This window comes from Hirundo rustica, chromosome 6, assembly GCF_015227805.2.
Source record: "Hirundo rustica isolate bHirRus1 chromosome 6, bHirRus1.pri.v3, whole genome shotgun sequence".
Taxonomy (NCBI): domain Eukaryota; kingdom Metazoa; phylum Chordata; class Aves; order Passeriformes; family Hirundinidae; genus Hirundo; species Hirundo rustica.
Window position 1 is genome coordinate 6670721 of NC_053455.1, and position 23210 is coordinate 6693930.

The 23210-nt window shown below is 38.7% G+C and overlaps 1 protein-coding gene across 2 annotated transcripts in view; it reads right to left on the reverse strand.

Moving 5' to 3' along the window:
- PPP2R5E (protein phosphatase 2 regulatory subunit B'epsilon) overlaps positions 1-23210 on the reverse strand; it is a 71057-nt gene that overhangs the window by 7351 nt on the left and 40496 nt on the right. For both annotated transcript variants that reach the window (XM_040066101.2, XM_040066102.1), the window contains exons 3-11: positions 22805-23001; positions 10423-10524; positions 7746-7838; positions 3635-3765; positions 3491-3550; positions 2753-2861; positions 1727-1780; positions 1579-1629; positions 625-744 (exon numbers count right to left, since the gene is read on the reverse strand). In XM_040066101.2, coding sequence (XP_039922035.1) covers positions 625-744; positions 1579-1629; positions 1727-1780; positions 2753-2861; positions 3491-3550; positions 3635-3765; positions 7746-7838; positions 10423-10524; positions 22805-23001 — 917 coding nt within the window. The remainder of the gene's footprint in view (positions 1-624; positions 745-1578; positions 1630-1726; positions 1781-2752; positions 2862-3490; positions 3551-3634; positions 3766-7745; positions 7839-10422; positions 10525-22804; positions 23002-23210) is intronic.

Consider the following 23210-nt stretch of genomic DNA (forward strand, 5'->3'; position numbering starts at 1 on the left):
AGGAGCTGGGGGATAGGAAGGAGGATGCTGATCTGAATTATGATTTAAAAAAAGATGTAGTCCAAGGAAGAGCTGAAAAGTCACATCTGTCTTTGTGCCAGGACAGATCATCAGTGTCTTAATATGGAGACACCACAGGCCATGAACTCTATATCCTCTTCACATATCCATTTACATCCCATCCACTCCCCTTCCTCCCCTTATACAATGTGATTAAAATAGGCTACAGTTTGTGTCGCCTCTAACTAGACACATCATTACCTGGTTAGAAGGAAACAAGTCAGAAAACAACTGCACAATACTGCACCAAAACCAAGGAGCAAATCCATCCTCCATTGTCTACAGGGCCAGCACCTGTCACTCAGTGAGAAGGGCTCAAAGTCTGCTTGGGCACAGGTTAAGGATTTATGAGGATCTCAGAAGGACAAGTTCTGTGCTGTAACCCCAAACACCTCTAACAAGTTATTCAGGGAGCTCAGACCTAACCTTCCACCCCAACATATCCTCTTCCACAGAAGACAAGTATTCAAAAATGTAACATAAAATAATGTTTGCATTTGGGGGGAGTTGCATTTGAAACTGAGACTCTACATTCCTGTAAAAACAATAACTTCTACCACTGACCTGAAAATGAGGGCTAGAGACACACTTGGCAATTTGTTTAAACAAGGGTTCCTGGATTTTGACAAATTGGGATGGTTCAATTACATCCAAGATTTCCTCCAGCTCTCCTAAGAACATGACCTAAAGACAAAAAAGAAAGCATTGACTATAAAACCTCCAAATCATCTTGCTCTGCAGAATGCTGGTAAACCTTTAAATTGCACTGCTTCAGGAAGAAACGGAAACCTCACTAGCTCAGTGAGACCCTCTCTCAAAAAATGTCATCAGTTCTACTGCTGGACTTTTAGACTCAGTCCCTTAAAACAAGGACAAGTTTCTTCTTCAAGTGCTGCATTTAAAGTATTCTGAATGAAATTCAGAATTGCACCAGTAAATACATCCATGCTGAAAGCTTTGTCTCCTACAAAGATCTGAACAACCAAGGCTTTAACTTTAATAACTAAGGAGATTCTCCTAATTTTACCTCATTTTTGAGAGCAATATTCAAAATAGCAGTTTTGCTGTTTCACAAAACCTCACTTGGGAAACTCTGATTTGCATCTGAAACAAAAATGCAAATGTTTAACTGCATCTTTTACATGTTTAGTAGGTAAACACCACATAAAGTATCCTTCATCCTCACTGGAAAAATACTGCCTTCATATGTAAACAATTCATATTCTAACAGTTTTCCAATCTATCCTCAACTATGTTTTATTTTCTCCTTTCTAAAAAATTCTCTGCAGAAGTACCAGGACTTATTTTGTGAATAGAAACCACAGTTACCAAACTTTTCACAGTCAAAACTGTTCAAAAAACTAGAAATAAAGTATTGAAAAATCATACAGAAGAAGTAATACCAGGATTCACCACAGCATGTGCTGGCAACAACGAAATATTTAAAGATACCCTGCTTATTATGTTCTACAGCAAAATAACTTTTTTTCTTTTTTGTAATACTAGTATATCACTTACCTCTTTCTGACTGCAGGTTTTTGGCCAGAACTTCATTAAACCTCTAATGACCTAAATTAGAAGGAAAAAGAAGTTAGATTTTTTTACTTTTCTCTCTACAGGGTAAACTATTCATAGTGAAAAAAAGAAGTATGGAAGAAATATTTACTGGTTCTGTGAGTGAGGGGTCCTTCTCCAGAAACTGTACTATGCAATACGCCAGCTGTGAAGAGGTAAGAATTTATGAAAAGAAAATTAGAACATTTCTATGAAGAAACCACAAAACCCCAACTTTTTAAAAAAGAGACAATTAAGGCAAGATGCTATTCAGCTCTCTCAAGCTACCTCTAGTTTTAGACTGACATGCATGGTTTGCACTGTGCAAATCCAAAGTTCAGTTTATAAGAAAGAAGAGGACACGTCACAAAAACAATTAGAGTGACAAAGTAGCACATAAAACAAAAATCAGAACAACGTGGAATTCTAAAAACAGTCATACAAGCAATGTTTTGAAGCTTCTGTCACACTCTTAAAAGATGTCTTTTTACTAATTTTATACGGTAAAGTTATGAGAATTCTTTCAAGATGAGTCAACACAGCTAAAACCTGGAATAAGACACTTAGAAAGCAGAGCTTTATCACCATAAGAAATATTGCACTATCTGAAAATCAGAAAGAAAGGCAACAGGTAGCAGTTATCAGAGGGAAAATTACATCACCTAAGTTAGAGGTATAAAGAGATGTATGAGAGCATAAATGCAGTATTAAGGAATCTGTAAGGGAGAATATTAAATGAAAAAATGTGGGTATTAGTATTCAGAAGGTTGCCAGGATGAAGAAGACCCTTGACAGCACAAGACTAAGGAAACCCAAATATTCTCTTGGGAGAGAGAATGGAAAAGGCAAACTTGTGAGAATGAGAACAGAGCAGAGAGAAAACCTAGAAAGAGAGCTTAACTACTAAATAAAATTTCCAAGATATTACAGATGTATGTTATGCTTTTAATTATCTGATCAGAGCAGAAACTAGATATTTATCATACAAAGGATACTGAATTAATTTGGAAAAAAACTACTGTATTTTTTCCACATTTAGAATTTTCTCCTACTTTTTATATGCATGTAATTAAATTTACAAAACAACCTTAAAATATATACGCCTGATTGTTATAGAAAACATTTTCATAATTTTTACCTGTGCATGGAAGAGTGATAAACTCCTGACAGTGTGTAAAGGGATCAGCACCTTCACCAGAAACTGTTTATGCTCTGCCTTGAGTGGTAAAGCAAAACCATTGATAATACTGGAAATTAAAAAAGAAATACTTGTCAGTGTCATCAGCACAGAGAGCAACACTGAGTTCTGAACAAGCACTTTCTAGATTAAAATATATTTAGCAGTCAGCACCTGGTTACAAACAGCCCTTGTAAACAGGTGCTGACTTTGGTCCTGCTTTATATTAGCAGGGCACTACAGATCTAGGTAGCAATCTAGCTCCCATTAGGAATAATCACATCAGCAGCTGCACAAACCTGTTGCCAAACAGCTAAGACCTTGTCTATGTGGTCTGTAAATTCATGTAAGCAAGGTGGTCTCGAGGAATTAACCTACCAAAATTAGAGTCACTTAAAACATTCAATCTGCTAAGTGTGCGCAGAAGAAAATAATCTTCCTGCATGTAAGGATGAAGTGTGCAGTATTTAATGGACTCGTACACATAAAATCGACCCAACACTTTGGCTGGAGCTTGCATGTAGTTATATATTCTTGGCAAAGATGTCACAGAGATTTGCACATGGGCTTAAAGATGAGCATGTGCTCACATCTGTTTTCAGAATCGGGGATTATCATAATACTTTTTCCGAATCCGACACTACCCTGACATGTCCACAAGGGAAGTCTGAGTTAGATAATAAAAAAAGACTCATTTACCTTCCTAAAATTTCCAACAGTTCAGCTACGCCATTGAAGTGTTCAGTTTCATAAACAAATCTAAAAAAAGAAAAGTTAAATATAAGCGATATATCAGTTTCCTAAAGCGTTCGTAAGCGAAAAGCACCTTCTTCCACAACTTACCGTAGAAAAATATTATTAATCTGTTTTCGGATAAATGCTCTAAGACCCAGGAACTTGCCGTAAATTCTGTGCAAGACTGTTTTTAGGTAGTCTCGTTCTCGAGGGTCTTCGCTGTCAAACAGCTCCAACAGCTGTGTTTAAAGGAAAAAGAGAACTGAAACAGGAGACATTTGACAAGCAGGACACGCAGACTTCTGTATGAAACTGAATTCATGAAAACACATGAACGAAAGAATGTGACATCCATGGTACCCAAGGAGTAGATATCCAGCATTAAAAAAATCTGCTGGAACCTCAGGATAACATCACAAAACTCAGAATAATAAATTTGTGGTTAACTAACTCCAAAATGCTGCCCTCCTTCTCCCCAAAAATAAATATGGTAAGACAGTTTGCCTTTTACCATCCACCAGTCCCTGACTCTGCAGAACCAGAAGATCTTTATTTGCTCTAATACTTAGTTCTCACAACATTGTGTCAAGGTCACATTTTTCTAATTGCTTGCAATTTATATGATGAGCTCTTAAGCCTTCCTAGTGATTGCATGGCCTTCATGCTGTGGAAAGACTGAACAGGGAGGTCCATGCCAGCACTGGATCTGCTGTTACAGGATCCCCACCAATGGCCACAAATCAAAAGCATCAGAGAGAATTAATCCTCCACTTTGAACAAAATGATGATTTCATTATCAACAACAATTAAAAAACCAAAACAAAACGATGAACAAAGGAAAAAAAAAACCAACAACAATAGAAAACCCAAATTTACTAAGTAGCTCTTAAATAAACAGCAAAATGATTGTAAGACTCAATCAAGAGAGGCGTTTTAGTGTCTGGTATTGTACAAAATACATCCCAAACACTGACACCTGAAGCTGCATGAAATGAGCAGCAGGAATATCACCTGCAGAACTTTGTTTTGTTCCCCTTGAATCCTCTGCTACAAAAGTATGACCTTCCCCTTAGCCACCTTCTTCATTTTTTGTGACACCAAAACATTGGCTGTTCTGGTGGATGTTTGGAATAAATTCAGAGGTAAACCTTACTTAAAAGCAAAAAGCACAACCAACTGCCACAAATGTGCAGAAAACAGGGAATTTCAGGTAATTTTTAGTAATCCTAAGCAACCAGTATCTGTCTTGCATGAAAAAGAAAGTCACTGTCAACCAGTACCCATCTTGCAAGAGAAATAAAGGCAGTTTGTCAAACAGGTCTTACAAATAGGTAAGATGCTGTCAGAAAATCATTACAGGAGTGGCAGAAAACAAAATAATCTTAGATACATAAACAGATAAATTATAAATACCTATTACAAGTAGATATGTCAGTGTATGCATGCTACACCTGATCTCTGTTAAACTGCTACACTTTGAGAGGTGAAAAAAGATAGGAAGAAAATTTGATTAAGAGTTGTTAGGCTGTCTGGGATTTTGCTTTCTAACATCCAGGTCTAGGAGTGATGCACTCATTCTTCCTCATTGTTTTGAACATTTCTGCAGCTTGCAATGAGACCTCACTGTATTTTCCTCGCAGTAAGAATCTCTGGTGGGATTTCATGATGGCAGTATGAGGTTTGTCAGCTGCCCTCCAGAGGTTATAAACACATTGCTTTGTTCAGTTAGTTCTAGATTTAAATAAATAAATAGTCACCTCATCCTTCCCCCAAATAGCACATTTCAGCCTAAGACAGCAAACAGCTGGAAGCTTTTATGTTTTTCATCTTCTTACTGGACTGAAAAGTATTTTTATTTCCAGTTTTCTTATGCAGATCCTCTCTGGAAACACTGCAAAACTAAGACCCGGTCTCTCATTTTAAAAAAGAAAGAAATAAATAAGACAATTATTTTGCTATGTCCAATTTGTTATCAGGTTTCAACAATAAAGTCTTATTTTTATGGATAAGCTGCAAGACTACCATAACTTATGTTGACTATTCTAAACATACACAGAAAAGGGAAATTAATTTTCCAAAATAGCAACCTACATAACACAGAGACTTGTGGATATATTTGAATAGTATGTCTCTTAGCAACCACTGCCAACCATTTCAAACTGTACATAAGCAGGCTTTAGAAATGAACAGCTACACTGGTAAATACAGTATTCTATTAAAACACAACATACAGCTGAAAGCCAGAAACACAGCTATACTTAAAAAAAAAAAAAGGCAAGTAAACAAGCAAAAAGTTTGAAAAACAGTCAATTTAAAATACTGTAACTTTTTAATATATTTTTTTTCATACAGGCATCCTTACTGCCAAGAAACACTTCATTAAAATTAAAAAAAAAAAAAAAATTTTTGAGAAGAAGTTGATTCCAAATACTCCAAATGTCCCACTTGTGTTGCCAGTGTCACAGGACACCAAAACTGCTTTATGTTCTTAAGTCACAAATTGCCTTCCTGTGTAAGGGATCTCAGTTGCAGATACTCAGGAGTTACTCCTGACACACAACAAACACAATAGGAAGTGGAACCCCAGTTCATACACAAAGTTTACACACAGGGAAATTTATCTACTTGCTTTTGTGTGTATATACATGTGGCTGAATAGAACTTTTTATAGAAAAATGTGAATTTTAAATTGACACACTGTGCACAACAACATAAAAATTTGCATCGCCAAACCACATGGCAAGAACATAGGAATCTCCTTTGACCTCTTAATTGTCATATCATGTTTTCTGATACATAGGTTTTAAATTCTCATATTCCTCTCTTTCAGCAGGTGCTATTCTTCCATTTAGTAGATTTAATGAAAACTAGCAGGATTAAAAAAAAAAAAACCACATTAAAATCCTTGGATTAGACCCATTCTCCTGTGCCAAACTGACAGTTATGAATGTCTTAAAAGGGTGCGAGTGGGATGTTGCCAGTCATGACCAAGTTCAGCAGCACAGAACAGGAGCATCTGAGAATTATTTTTGCTGGATTTTGAAGGAGAGTACATGCACTCATCCTAATGCAATCCTGCTCTATCTAATCAAACTAAAACCAGCCTGGAAAAACCTGTCAGGAGTGATTTATCATGCATGTTCTTTTATCTCCACCAGGTACTGGATGAACACATTGGTGCAACTCCTTGTCAAATCAGTACTGAGATGAACAAAAAGGAAACCATCATCTGGTTTGATCCAGATGAAAAATGCTCTTGTGTTTAGGAGATGGATAAAATAAAAATGTAAGTAATATCCTATTGCTTTTGTAGGATGAAGAAAGTCTTGTGGCACCGAGAAGGAAGTTGAATTCCCTGCTTTGAAATTTTGAATATAAGGACAGAAATTACTCTTTTCACTACATTTTTCAGGGATTCTTTCTCCAAACAACATACATGAACAGTAAAAGCACAACTTTCATTGCCTGAGCACTACAGGGAAAAATAAAAGCTCCATGAGTGATAAGGGGCAAGAGAAAAGTCTTCAGAAATGCTGAGTATCTCCTGCCAACTCTAGTTTGTTTTTTATTCAAGTGTCAGCCTGCAAGGAAATACCTTTTCTAACTAAGTAGGAACCTTTCTAAATTCCCCTGATTTCAACAGCAAGCTACAAACAGCATCAAGCACAAAGTTCTTTCTGACTCTGCAGTTATACAAAAACTCATGCAGGGAAAAGAAAACCCAAGACAGGCCTGTTCTCAAATCTGAAGGCAAAAGATGTTTGTGTGGAGTGTCCTGGCTTATCACACAAAACAACCTCCTTCAATCACCTCTGTATGTATAAACAATATTAAGACACATTAAAACTGGTGTTTAAGTAGTCTCTCTAGATAGAATGAACTGCATTTTGAGTCTACTTGTAGCAGACTTTTCATTTTTCAAGTTACTGTTTCAGCTCTCTCTCAAAACCAGTAAGTCAAATATTTTGATTGAGGTATCAAAACTGGATCCAAACCATCTATTTTATGTATCTATAGCAACAGAGACTGACATATAAACACACACACACACCTTTTTCCACTCCCTTCCTAGATTGAAAACTTTCACTGTAGATGCTGGTTTAGCCTTTTTCTGTTGCAAATGAAGTTACACTTTCAAATTCTCAACAAAATCTTTGTACAGGATTTTTTTTTTCCCCCAAAAGCGACACTAAGCCTTAAAGAAAACACACCAGCTTACCTGCAATACAAATTTCTGATCTATGTACTTTTTGGCAATGCTGGGCTGAAATTCTTGGCTTTCCAAAAATCGTATGAAAAACTCATATACAAGCTGCAAAAGAAAAAATAAACAAAACATGGGTTTAGTTTTTAATTTATCTTTATCTTTTTAGTATTCCCCTAAATTATTTTGTTAGAAGATTAAATGCTTTTTTTTTTCCAGTACAATGGGTTAATATAACGGAAAATATCTTTCTCCTTTATCAAATTGCCACCTTTTAGTTAAAATTAATTACATGAGGTTTTTAAGCTGCCTTTGCTTATTTAACTCCAGTCAAAGGCATTTCACCCACAAGAACAATCACTGCCATCTTGTAATGCTTGTTATCATCTTGTAAAGCTTCCTAGAGTAATTGGGAAGCACATTTAAACTGCCCTCTGAAATGCTGAAATCACATCAAATACAGACATTTTAATTCTGAAGGGGCTGGTGAAACAGTTTGGAAATATTTAAATTAAATTAGAAACTGCTTAGAGTAGCATTCTAGTACAGCTTGAAACACAGACGAAGAATACAAACCAGAATTTATTCAGACGTTCCTAACTTACTGTAAAGATTAGCCTCAGGGCTGGAGAAAATCTGCTTATTTTCATGCAATTCCATCTCTACCTAAAGTCTTCAGTGGGACAGCAAGACTTTTCATTTAGTGGAGAAAAAGAAGAGTATAAAAACCAGGGAACAAGGAAGTGAAGTGAAACAGAGACTGCTGTGGCCTCATAAGACAGCAACTCTGCTGTGTCACTGATAATGAGCTGCCAGCCAGCCATTCTCATTGCAGAACCTTTTCATAAAGAAGAAGCCATTGAAAACGTTTTCCTTTTTGTCTTTAGTGAGTATGAATATTGAGACTGAAAGGAGAAATTTTTAAAATACATTTAAAATACATTTTAAAATAACTTTAAACTTTTCCATGACAGCAATATGCTGCAAAACTGCTGCTGGTACTTTGTAACAGCATTCTCTGACTTCTCCAAGGAAGTAATAGGAAATCAAAAAGCAAGAGAGAGGTTTAGAAATAGGTTGTGGGAAAAGTGACAGCTTACATAACACCAACATTAAATCATCAGGAAACCAATTCCTTCGACTTTTCACAAATACTTTGGTGAGTTTCTTCTTGACAATGATAAGTCATCCACTGGATAAGAAATTCCATCATTTCTATGCAAGCAATGATTTCTTGAACTACAGCACCAGTGTCACCGAATGCACTGTTTCCAGGCAGGCACAGCTCCTCAGAGCTGCCTTGAAGTTTTGAAGATTCTTATTTTTTATGAAATTTAAATATAAATGAGGGATGAACCTACATTTCAACAGATTCTGAATTAGAGACCACAAAAGAGTGAGACAAACCACTCACAGGATTGTGAATGCAACTGTAAAACAAAATCCTCATTTCAGGCTGAGATCAATTTTGCTCCTTTGCTCACAAAACTCCAAACTCCACAAACTGTTACTCAAGGAAACTTCTTGTAAATCTACCAGTGGTGTGAGTCATTATCCTGACTAACACACAGAGGATCCTCATCTATATTTTATAAAAAAGAATTTACTGCATCAGTATCAATGAAGCTTTCTCCAGCTTAGTTTATGCTCTTCATTCAAAATCACAGAACCACGGAATGGTTTGGGTTGGAAAGGACCTCAAAGACCACCTCACTTCACCCTTCCCAAGACCAGGTTGCTCATCCAACCAGGGGCCCACCCAACCTGGCCTTGAACACTCCCAGGGATGGGGCAGCTTCTCTGGGCAACCTGTGCCAGGGCCTCACCACCCTCACAAGCTGAGAACTTCTTAATGAAGCGTAATCTGAATCTCTCCTTATTCTATCACTGTCTGACCACGTTAAAAAGTCACTCTTCCTTGTTTTTTTATAAGCTCCCTTTCAAGTACTGGAAGGCTGCAATGAGGTTTCCCTGGAGCCCTCTCTTCTCCAGGATGAGCAACCCCTGTTGTCTCAGCCTCTGCTCACAGGACATGTGCTCCAGCTCTCTGATCATCCTTGCACCCCCTCTCTGGACCCGCTCCAACAGGTCCACAATTTTCTCATGCTAGTAACTCCAGACCTGGATGCAGTGTTATTGCACATGGGGGTCTCAATAGCCCTTGTTTTGACAACTGAAATTCAGAGGAAGGGATGCTACTCAGTGAGCTTGAATCCTGTACAAACACCTGGGAGCAAACCTCGAGGAGAGGAAGGAGGACTAAGATAGGGATGCAGCTTCTCATTCATTTTTCTGATCAGCTGCCAGCACCTGTGCACTTTCATATGAATATTAACCACCCTCAATAAAGCAAAACTGCCTGCAGTGTCATCCTCACAATGCTCTTGCTGAAGTTGATGAAAAACACTTGTGCATCAAAGCAGCTGGGAAAGCAAAATAATTTTTAAATCAATGAGGGAAAACAGGAATATGAGAGACAACATCAATATAATTTTGAAAGAAATCTTTAACGTTTTGCAAGTATCACGAAGTTCTCTCTCATCTCTGTAGGCACTATATTAGAATCATAAACAGTATTAATAAATGTTAGTGTCTCAGAGACTAGTTCTGATTCACAGGTTAAAAAAAAACCCGAGAAAATTATTAGATACACTAAGCAATGACAAGAATTCTGAGGGAAATAATCAAAAACCTGTAAATGCGGCCACGATGCCTCCAAGGTGGGCTCATCTTCTTCTGGATCAAATTCATTGCTGTCACTAGGTGGGAGAGTTCTGAAGATATTGCAAGATACCTGAAAAGGCAAAGAAAGGAGGATGAGATCCATTCTTCAAACAGGTAACAGCTTTCAGGACTCGGTGTATCTGTACCTGCTCTATCCTCCATTACTTGTTTGGTTTTTTTTTTCCTGCTGTCTGACAAGGATCTTTAGCAACAGCACAGGGCTAAGGAACCTGTCACTTTACAAATCTGCCACCAGCCTTGGCTTTTCTCCTTTCCTCTAATATCCCAGCATTACCCAGTCTGCCATCACACTCCAGAGGAGCCCACCAACACACAATTCCCAATCCTGAAGGGCATCAATGGGAACCAGGAGTGCTTAAGAGTTGTAGGAAATACCATCAACTCGTACTTATAAGTGTTGTCATAGAGCACTTGGTTATTTTTGTCTGTACAGAGAAACATTAATGGTTAAAGTCTCATCTGTCAGCACTTGTTAGGGGCTGCCAGTGCAACTCACACATTAAATGCCTGGACGCCTCATGCCAAGTGCAGAACTTGGTACCAAATGAAAGCAAATAATAGTATTTGCTCGACACTTAGCCTACATTTTATTTCATGGCTGGCTCGCTTTGCTTAATCTTATTTAGAGGTACTTTGGTGAGACTGCCTGGCTTTGTGAGGTTCATGCTATCAGCAAAGACTGAGCCAGAGAGCTTTCCTGGGTTAATTAGAGTGCTGAATGGAGCGTACAGCTTATTATGGGGCAAATCTGATAAAGTGCAAACATGCTATAGGGCCTCTCTGCGCTTGGAAGGTGATGATGTGCCTTCCTTGCGCTCTGCTCCTGCGCATTTGACCCATCTTTAAGCTGGTTAATCAAACAGCTGGGAAAAGCAGCACGTTATCCCCTAATCTATACATGACCCCTTCAGAGTGGTTCAGACAAACTAAGCTATTTAAGACACAAAACTAGTAGCTTCTTCAGCATCTTTGTTTCTTTTTCCAGCTTTTTTTGCTCCTACATGTTTTAGTCCGTAAGGCATATTTTCAGTATGTTAGCAACTTAGTGAGAAAGGGCACTTTAAAGCTGAAATACAATCCAAATACTGATAAAACCAGATTTAAATAGGGTGAAGTTTTAGAATTTGCAAGACAAACAGAACAGATTCAGGGCACGGCATAAACAGAAAGACGAAGGAGGTAAGTGCAGCAAAGCACACGTGGTGCACCCGAGTGAGGGATGCTCACCGATCACAAAAGAGTGAGCAAGGCAAACCAGTGAGCACAGAAAACAAGAGGCCACCCTGCTTTGTGCTGGGACTTGTCCCTTCCTGCCACAAGAGGGTGTGTGCCACTGCAGTTCCACTCCTGCAGGCTCCACACGAGCCCCACTCTGCTTTCAGCCAGGAGAGCACAGCACTTACTGCAGCCTGCGCTGCTGGGGACTGAGCTCCTGCCCTGTACCCACATCAGCTGAGTGACTGCCAGCACTCATTAGGAGATCTTCTCCTTTCTCCAGCCTCTCCCCCAACTCATTCACTTCTCTCAAGAGCCCCTTCAAGAAGAAACATTTCTAATCTCATGAGAGGTCAAGTAACTATTCCAGGAATACACACATGTTACAGTTTGTCTTTCCTCAAGGATTCCTGAGCTCCTCCTTCTACTATCTCTGATATGAAAACGCAAGGAGAGGAGGAGAGTCATCAGAATTAGCAAGAGAGTTTCTATGGTAGAACACAAAAGAAGGTAGACAGCCCAAAGGATTCCCAAGTAAAAAGTGGGAAATGTACCTTGTATCCAAACATCTGGGATTCTAAAATACTTAGTCAAGCATTTTTTGTTAACGCTTCAGTGTCAAAAATCTCAGCTCTCCCAGGATTTGGATCAAAATAAGAAACTAAGAAAACCAAAGGCAGGGGGGTTTTTTGTTTGTTTGTTTTTTGTTGGTTTTTTTTTTTTTTTTCCTGCTTTAAATTTCATTTGAAACAAGAAAGAAAATTTCCTGCTTAAGTTTAGCTATACATGTATTATTAAAACTTGTACCTACAGATCACTCATCAGCTGTTTTGTTTAGAAACTGGAACAAATACTGAATTATGGCACAAGCAAAACCTGCAAGGGAAAGTAGATACTTTCAGAATGAAAAGCTAAACAAAGATAAATTCCTACAAGGCTCAAATTAAGTCAAACCAAGCCTCAAGCAGTGCCAGGGCCTTACCAGCAGGACAGAAATTTGAGAGGTTCAGCAACAATTAGTCAAGTGCCAGCACTGACACCTGGATCTTGAGCTTGGGACAAAATTAATACGTTTTCTGGAGAGCGCCTATTAAAAAACGCCAATCTCAAGGCAACTCAAAAGCATGGGGTTTTGCATAAGAAAATTAACATGCAGGAGTAAATGCAATGCAAGCTAGAATATGGTCCTAGTGTGCAGTTTGCTCTCTTTAATTTTCTGTTTTGCATTAGGAGTAGAGATAAGCTACGTGGAGCCAAAATGCAGATATTCTCCTGAGGAGAGCAGACAGAACAGGTTATCTTTAAGTGATTTCCCCAGGTTATCATAACTTTAGGAGATAATGTGTGCCATTACAGTTACATTAATCACCACAACACAGCACGACAGCTCATTTACATGCAGTGTCAATTTATAGCATGCTTATCTAAATCAGTAGCCTCTGGGTGGTTAATGTTTATAAGCCTCTAAGGGAGAACTGGAGGCAACAAGTCCTTCCATGCATGAACTGCCCAGCTGCACGTTGGAGACCCTGAGAGCCACCACACTAAGACAGGAACACGCTACAATGGATCTGGAAAGACCTTTTCTCACATAGGCATAAGGCAGCTATTTAGTATTTATCCCTGGGCCCAAGCAAGCATGCCAAAATTCCTTCAGCTGGATAGCTGCATCAATTCTCTCCTGACCTCTCCTGGATCATCAAGCCAGAGGACATCCCTGCCAGCCTGCATACACAGTCCCCAGTGACTCCTCTCCCAAAGCCAACACAAATGACTATGGATCGATACTGTCTTCCGTCTGCCGCTGATTAGGAACACCTCCAAACCCAGATGATATTTTTGGAAGGCAAAGCAGAACTCTAACATTCTAGAAAGTTGTGTAAAGAGAGATGTCCCCTCTCTGTCCTCAAAAACACCTGCATGCTCCTCTCCACGGCTGTACCTTTCAGAAGCACACACCAAATTGGGTGTACCAAGTCCACCACAGCTCCTCCACCACGCAGAATCTGAACACCCAAGTACCAGAAACCAACCAAACACGCAGTTAAATCTGCCCACTGGCACTGAACTGAAAACATCCAAGATCAAACTGGAAGTGGTGAAATGACAGATTTCTTAACTGGAGATGCACAGAAACCTCCGAGCTCTGTGTCAGTGTGTCAGTCAGGCACAGCTCACAGGATCAGAGTGGTTTGGGTTGGAAGGGACCTTAAAGGTTATCTCATTCCAACATCCTGCCATGGGCAAGGATGCCACCCACCAGAGCAGCCTGCTCCAACCCCATCCAGCCTGGTTTTGAACACTTCCAGGGATAGGACAATCATAACTTCTCTGGGCAACCTGTGCCAGTGCTTCACTTGCCCTCTTAATAAAGAATCTCTTCTCAAGATCTGATCTAACATCCAACTCCAACCACAAGCAAGACAAAAACTCTCCCAGGCAATTACAAGTCAATGTCAATTTGTTAAAAACAAACAAGATAGGGGAAGGCTGCTCTGTACCCCCTCAGAGAGCGAGCTGCAATTTCTGAACAGATCTGATGGCTGGTACCTCGCAATGCAGTACTACAAAATTATGAACACACAGGTAAAAGCATCAAGCTTCAAGAAAGCTTTATTGCCACATTTATATTTGAAATAACTTTTAGAAAATAAGGTAGAAAGAGGCTCAAGTCTAAAGTCAAAATTCATGTTTTGAGAAGTCCTCTCTTTGCCCCTCACTGGAGTGCTACAAAAGTGACAATGCTGTAACAGAAACATTTCACAAATTGAATTGCAGCTGAGCACTTCTACACTGTGCTGTTTGAAACAAAGATTTTTATCAGTAATAGTCTTCCTGAATGAAAGCTCAAATGAAAACAAACACACACACTGCAAAGTTTAATATATTCTCTACATAAAACCAGGGTAAAGTGGATACCCATTTAGCTTAGAGGGAACACCTGTTCTTCAATTAAAAGTATGTGAAATCATCCAAATAAACCCTATGTACATATAAAATTAAAACCCAGCATCTCTGCTCACAATGTTTAAACTGCTGTGCATAATAACAACACAGAGAAGCAATAAAATGTAATTAAGTCATAACATGAAGCCATGCTAACCTGGAGACAACAATGACCCCTGGAAAAGACACTGGACTTGTTTTTCTGAAATGTATCTGCATATGTGGAGTTTTTCAATATTGTTTACAGATTTACATATTCTAGAGCCTCAAGCAACTACTGCACTCACTCAGCTATAATCGCTCTATAAAATCTGCTGAATTGTTCCCAGAAGTTTGACTAAAGAACATCTTACAAAATGTAGTATCTAATTTTACCTTAAAAGATTATAAACTGTTCCACCAGCTCTCTTCTCCTAAAGTTTCACTACTAATTTAACTACAGCACTGCTTCTGATCTCAAGGCTGAATCTGCCTGGTACCCTGTTGGTTCTTGTTAAACCACCAGATCTCTTTTACACCTGTATATATATTTGCATATGCAGCATGTGTCTATCTATAGACAGGTATTTTTATATAGACATGACAACTCTCAACCTCTGTGTTGTTAAGTGGAAAAACAAAGCTCCTAAACCCAAGCAGTTGTTGGTTTCTGTGTTTGTTTTTAATCCTGTGATTATTTTTGCTTCCTTCCTTTGACCTCCCACCTGTGCACAAGTGCACTGGGGTATATATAAGAAGCCAGACCATCTCCCTCTTTTTTCCTGCATATTGTCGTATTAATTTATAGACATTCACTTCTTTGAACAGTGCAGTGTACCAGAAATTCATATCAAGATACCCATGATAGGCAAGCCACAATGCTCAGGTTCTTTTCTGCACCACTACTTGCCTGAATACAGTCTTTCAGGGTTTAATATTATGTGCCTTCTTTTGCCCAGCAGCATTACTTTTGACTTGGCTGCATCAAAATGAACTACATTGAATTGTGAACGCAGTCAACAATCCAGATCACAGGCTGGGGGGGAAAACAGTTCTTCTCATTTTCCCTTGACCTTTAAGTCTTCTAAAAATTCAATCAATAACCTGCAAGAATTTAGCTCTGGATCAAGGCTCCTCAACTTGTTAGCTTACCATCACCCACTTCAGTGGCGGTAGCATCCATATAGATGAGGAAGCAGCAAACCTGAGATCCCTGGGCAATGCTTCCCTTGGCACAACTACAACAGGAGAGAGCTGGTAGGACAAAACAGCTGGTGCTCAGTGCAATGTCCACGCCATGTGTGCTTAGAGGGAGGTGTTGCTTTCTAGTGACATCCTGCACTGAAAAAAGCAGTAGCTATACTCCTGCAGTGGATGCTGAAACCCAATTTATGAACCCTGAAACTTCTCACAGAAGCACAGAATAAACCACTGGGTTGGAAGGGACCTTATAGGTTGTCTAATTCCAACCCACCCTGCCATAGGCAGAGACACTTTCCACTTGACCAGGTTGCTCCAAACCCCATCCAACCCGGCTTTAAATTATTCCAGGGATGGCACAGCCACAGCTTCTCTGGGCAACCTGTGGCACACCAACCTAACAGTCAAGAATTCCATCCTAACACATAATCTGTCCCTGACCCCTTCCAAATTCAAGCCATAACCTTTTGATCTCCCAGTTTAAAGCCACCAGGCCTTGTTCTAATCTTGTTCACTAACAAGAATCAAGGTGGATTACAACACTTTGGATCTGAATTAGAAGTGTTAGTCCAGACCCCAGCCTAGAGGCAGCAGCCCTGGGTACAACCTTCCCACTTCTGGAAACTGGAGCTCTGCAATTCCACTCCAGGTCACCTAGACCAGAACTATCTGGGTACCCTACCAGCAACCCCATTCACCACTATCTCCTCGTGATAGGGGAAAAAAAAGCAAAGTTTTTGGATGATTCAATGGAAGAATTATTTATTTGATGTGTGCACAGATAATTCTATTTATTGTAGATTCTAATTATTGTAGATAATTCTACAATACAGTCTGAAAAATCATAGCAGTAGCTCAAGTATCTTGGGCAAATTAAAGCACAGTACCAGCAGAAAGAGCTCCTCACCTCTAGAGCAGGCGGGAGACCAAGGGAAAGCCTGCCAATGCATGAACTTGAACTCTAGACAGCATTACAAAACTCATGCTGTCCTGCACTCCAAACTAAAGAGCAAAACATACAATTCAAAACTCAGGAAAACAATCCCTCAGAAGAAGATTAACACTGTGCTTGTCTGTAGACAAAATGCTTTGAAGGTACTTAATAGGATGACACAGCCAAACTAGGGTGTGGGGATGTAAAGGTCCTTCAAGTAAATAAACAAATAAATAAATATAGGTTATATAACTGAAGTGCTTCTTGGAATAAGAAGGTGTTTTTCCAGTTTGTTCCTTTGCTTTAGACCTAGTCACTGAACTGTTAAGCAGATAAAGTCTGACAGATGCGAGGCCTATGTGACCAACCGCAGGAATAACGGATACGGGTAAATGTAATTACAGACTGTCCAGAAAAATTATTAGGGACAATTGCTGCAAGAGGAGCTGCCTCCAACTGATTTTCTGAGAGGAGTACGGAACATCAGAGCTTCTTCTTTTAATAAGCATTTAATATGTGCTAAGTGTATAAAGAAGGTGAATAACAAAAACATCTAACAAAAGTGTTTGGAAATAATGCATAAAAGAAATCAAAGATTCTTTTATTGCTTCTACAGAATTGGTAAACCTCACTAAAGAAAGAAGAATAGAATTTAAAATATGATGTCATTTTTCTGTATTTTTTTAACAATAGCATGGCTTGCTCCATTATTGCTGGACCTACATGACCATTTTTAATCAAAAAACATTGGGGGGGGGGGTGTCAAAGGACATTGCACTTTCCTTCCAGCATTTCAGACGGCTTCAAAACCTGTTCCACTTCCACTGAGTCAAGCTTAAGTTCAAGATTAATTCCTAATATTTTACAGAATTCCTGAACTTACATAAAATTCCAATTAGAAAGGGATATGATTTGTCAATTCTTGTGAGAGTATATGATTTCATTTATTTCCTTTAAATTCAAAATGACATTCAGTATTATATTTTGAAATCTAATACAAGCAGCAACAGGAACAGACAGACAGGGTTTTTGTTAAATCAAAAAGGTAAGACTGAATATAGGTGGGCCTGCAGTAAAATCTCTATCCAAGAACATTTTAACACAGAAACTCTGAAGATGTCATACTTAGTCATAAGACACAGCTAAAGCTATAGAAAATATAAAAGCCATAATGCCTATGAAGTCTAACAGCTAGAACACTTCCTAAAAATAGGTTCCTCAACATGCTAAAAAAATCATGGCTTAGCAAGATATTCTTTATGTTTAACGGGTCTGTCACAAACAAACTCCTGAACAGACTCTGCTCTCACATCTGTTGAGACAAACCTGCAGTAAAAACGAACGCAGTCTCTCTAGATTTATGTCAGCAGAAAGAAGAGAGGGAAAAAACCAAACAAAACACCCAAACCAGAACCTGACCTATAAAATGCATTTTTTGTGTTTATTTGGGTATTGATTTAACCAAGTTTCTTTCCCTGTGTTGCTTAACACAGCCTCTACGCCACATGACATCTATGATGTTTCACTTCAGCTGTACAGAAATTACAGTCTTATTTTACTCGATTTGCCATTACAGAAAAGATAAAGATGACAATGGGAAGCCAGAGGCATTTCAGCACTTAGAAAAGAGAACAAAGTATCACAATTCCATTCTAAAAGATGTATCTGAAGAGAGTTTCATTAGCCATCTCCTGTGGGCCGGCAAACACACATTGATGTTGCGTAAACGTCAGCGCTCAGGTTTACAGTTTCTAAAGAAGCAAGTAGGAGAGCTGAAAGGTTGCTCACCAACAAAGAGATTCATCCAGACTTCTCAATTTAACAATTTTTTTGTCCATTTTTTAAATGAAATGGATCAGTTTCCTCAATCTATGTCTTAACATCCATAAAACACAAACAGCTCTACCACACACACCCTTCAGGATACCACAGATAGTAACAAACATTTATTTCATTCAACTACCACTACTTAATCTACCAGCATCATTAGTTTAAGCCCCTACATTTTGCTCAGACAGGAATAAATTTTAGATTAAGCGTCCAATTATTGGCTCATAAAGTCCTATCACTGGCATTTCCCTCTTAGCAGAGTGTGGCTTAATTGGCAAGGCCATTTTTCCTAAGACTTGCCTGATTCTACAGAATATCATCTGCCCTTCTGAAGAACACATCAAACTGCAGGGGAAGCATGCTGAGCAATACCCTCCTGAATTCATCTGTTCAGCTCATGGCCATTAACACAAATCCCAATTGCTCTCCCCATCAACTGATATTGATGACACGGAGGAGGCCTCTGCAACTTGCTTTGGTGGTCATTAGGAGATTCTGTTTTATTCTATTTTTTTGAACAGCATGCCAGACACTGTATCAGGCTAAAGAGAGGGGTTTAAGGAAGCAGATTTGCACACAGGTTGACAAACAGCCAAGTGGTTTCACATTTAGCTATTTACGACATCGTATCACATGCTCAAGGGAAGAAGATGTAAACATGTGATATTACAAGCACGGATAAAGCTTTTAATGGCATAAATTTTAGATGGTCAGCATGAAAAACATCCATAAGTTATCTGGCTACCACAAATGACTTTTTCAAACCCTTATATTTTAGAAGCAATTAAAAAACCTCAGCTTTTCTGAAGAATTCTACTGGCAACATTTTCCTAGCCTAGTACGTCTAGAGCCAAACACCTTTTGGGTCACTAACAGAGATCATTAACATACACGTACATCATAAAACCTGAAAACAAAATAAGGCTCTTCCACTGATATTAATTTTTTGAATAGTTTAGATGATTTAGATGAGAAAACACTTCAGCTATTAATCCTTCTCTATGAATACCAGTAACCTTAAAAACTTTAGATTGGTCCACCTTTTTTTCTTTTCTGCTCCTGGATGATGCTTAAACTCACAAAAGAACTTTTTTCCCTTCACCTCCAAATCACAGTAGCCCAAAGGGACATGCAGGAAATATTAATTCTTCGATTCATAAACAGTAAACATAACAGGGCAGAGAACTTTCAAAGGGACATAAAAAAACTCGGCTCTATTTTGATCAGTTTTAAGATCCTGGTCTTTCAACCAAAACACTCCCATGACAATTGTGGCAGGCAGTCAGGGAAGATGCTAATTTGCTCAGGACATAGATACTGCTGTTTTCTTCACTGTCATAACAGGTCTGAGACTGTCAATGTGACAGCTCCCCAGTGAACACTTTTCCCTTTGGTGAAAACCCCCAAAAGTACCTGAAGGTGATAGCTGCACTCATGAAGTCAACTGTGCACATTTAAGTCTGTATCAATGTATGATTATGGGCACAAAACTGCCTGAAACAAGAACACGTACTCACTGCAAACAGCAAGATAAACCACAGAACAATGCTTCAGCACAAAGTGACCAATGCCATCTCTTCACCAGGCAGTATGTGCTGCTATATATATAGAATATATATATTCTATATAATATTAGATGAACTACCTTTCCCTCTAGGGCCTGTGTAACTGTGCTCAAAGTGGTGAAGAAGTCTTGCTTTTATAGGCAGAGACCAGCAGGAAAAAGCAGCATTTTTATCAGTCTATCTACAAAAAACAAAACATCTGCAAGCCTCAAAAGCCCTGGTGATGTGGTTCAGCAGAACCACTGCAATAGCATTTGTTGGAATGATCCACAGGAATCGTTCATGTATCCGCTATGGATTGATTCACACAAATTCAGTAGCAGAGCACTGCATCCTTGCTCCCATGGAATACCACCACCAAAGTGATTTTCCAGCAGCACATGCACCAAGAACTGTGGTGTGACACAACCACTGGCTGTGACAGGCACCATTAGGGGACTCCAGCTTTCAACTGCTTACACCTTCACCAAAGCTCAGGTGGCTGTTCCAGGCTAGAGTTTAATCCAAAATCTAATTTACAATTACAGTTACTTACATTTTTCTCATAAAATTCTTTAGGAAAAAAAATGTCCACTTCCCTAAATACTTAGGCATCTTTTTAGTTGTAAAAAAAATTAGGTTTGGGCAGCCAGGATCACTGGGTAGACAGACACAGGACATGAGAATATTCACAGTCCTCCCCTGCTTCAGTACCCCGGCACTAAAGAGGAAACTGCCTGGGTTCAGCACCACAAATGCAAAGTAGAAGAAAGCAGAATGAAGAAGGGCATGCAATGAAAGGAAAAGACAAGAGGACAGATTTCTATCAAAAAGGAGCTAAGCTGAAACTGGAATTTCTTAAGCTCCATTAGTAAATATCTATGAAACCCACTGGAAACATTCAGGCTCTATCTTTATTTCCAGTAACTCCTCCGTATCGTAGATACAGACTATATTTAAGGAAATTATTCAAAACCATGCTTCTCAAACTCTTTAGGCAAGACATTATTTCCTTAAGTTAAAAACTGCTGTATGAATCAATGTAAGTGACTGCAGGGACAGTAGGACCAAGGGGGTTTCACATTGTTTCATAGATTATGATCATTCAAACTGAACTTTTTAAACAATTACAAACCAAATTCTTCTTGTTTCTTGGGGCCCAAATTAAGGCAACACTAACTTACAGAGATTTTATCCAAGAGATGTTGCTGCAGCAAACAACTATAACCAAAGTCAACACAAGAATACAACCTCAGTAACAGAAATGCGAAAAAAATTACCAAATTCTCTGAGGGGATGAGTTTGGAGGCATCTGCTACACCCAGAAAAAGTCCCTCATTTTATTGCAGTTATCTGTGTATCAACATCCTTTCCATGCAAAGGGTGTGATATACTTTGTTCATCACAAGGGGTACACATTAGATTGAACTATCATTTGCAAACCGTTTAAATACTACAGCGCAGCACCAGCAGAAATATTGAGGAAAAAAAAAAAAGTCATTCTGTATTGTGCCTGGTATTTGAATGGTGCATGAGTTCACATACTGAAGAAATAACACAGCAAGCAGTTCATTCACAAGATTGGTCCAGCACAGAAGGGGGCAAGAGAGGGTGAGGGAGAAGAGGAAGAATGTGATCTCATAATTATAGGTTTTCTGACAATGCATACACACAAAGAAGCCATAGTAAGATTTTTTCATACACCCTTAATTCTGTGCTTTTTCCTTAATGATTAACTGCTTGATGGCTCTGTCACAATTTACAGCTATTTTTAAGTATTACAGACAAGCAACACAGCATGTATCTGTGTGTCAGAATAGAAGTGAGAAGCATATACAATGCAATGCAAAAAGAATTAACGTTTTTCTTCTTACAGCACATAGCCAGAGGATTCCATGAGCACAGAGTACCATTAAGAAATTGACATCACCAAATCTATACTTAATTAATTGCTTTCTCATTTAGAGAACAGGTTATAAGGGTTCTGTACAGTAGCACAGAACAAACATTTTAAAGCAGTGATTGATTTTGCCAGTTGCAGTGAACATTCTTCACCAAGCAGCATCTGGTACTGTTTCCATTTTTACACTGAAAACACTATTACTTAACAATTTCTATATACAAGGTATGGCTTTATAGTTGAGCAATTTTGCTCACTCTAACAGCACCTGCAGTGAATCCACATAACCCAACCAGGACATTTTCACAACAATCCTATACAGCATTTTCAGCATTTATTATTTTAAAATTATTATCCATGCATACTTCAAGCTATCTCTGCCTAAAGCAGACACCCAAGAGCTTGGAGAAAGTTCAAAGAAAGATAAGAAATTTGCAAAAATTATTCCATTATATATACTAGAAAGAGAAGGAAGGTAGATTGGAGGAAACATGAGGGAATCTGATTTTATGGCTGCTGGCTTTCTCCATCAGGAAACAATCCAGATTTCCTTTCATACATTTGTGACACTATAATAACCACAATCTACTTGACTTTTATTAAAAATATATAAAAATTAATATTTTTGTCTTTGGAGAATTATCTCCAAGCAATGTCTATTAGCAAATACAAGCCAAAGGCATCATTTAATCCACCTACTCCAGGGTTCAATTTCCCCCACAGCGTGTAACTGGAATTGCAAGTGGATTTAAAAAGAGACCATGAGAAAGAAATAACTCACCATTCTAACTACTTCAGGGTAAGTCTGCTCTGTCAAACAGCCTCTGCTTATTGTAATGTAGTCCACCAGTTCATTAAGAGTGGAGCGCTTGTATTCTTTCATTTTAAGGTCTGAAAGCGTGTCCATGAAGTCAAAAATGACACAGCACTGTTGAAGTTTCTTTAGGAACAGTTCAGGCTGCTCTGAAGATGGAACGTCTATGAAACAAGAAAGGAAATCTTTGTGAGTCTGGCATCTTATTATACAAAACAGGATTTCTCTCTGAAGATCAATTTCAAAGGAAAGCAGCATTCATACAATTCTTGTAAAACAGAGCTCAGATTAACAAATGAACCACTTATAAGAACTGTATTACTGTTGTGTGTTTGAGATCTTGAACATATTGTAGAAGGAACTTAATCATCAA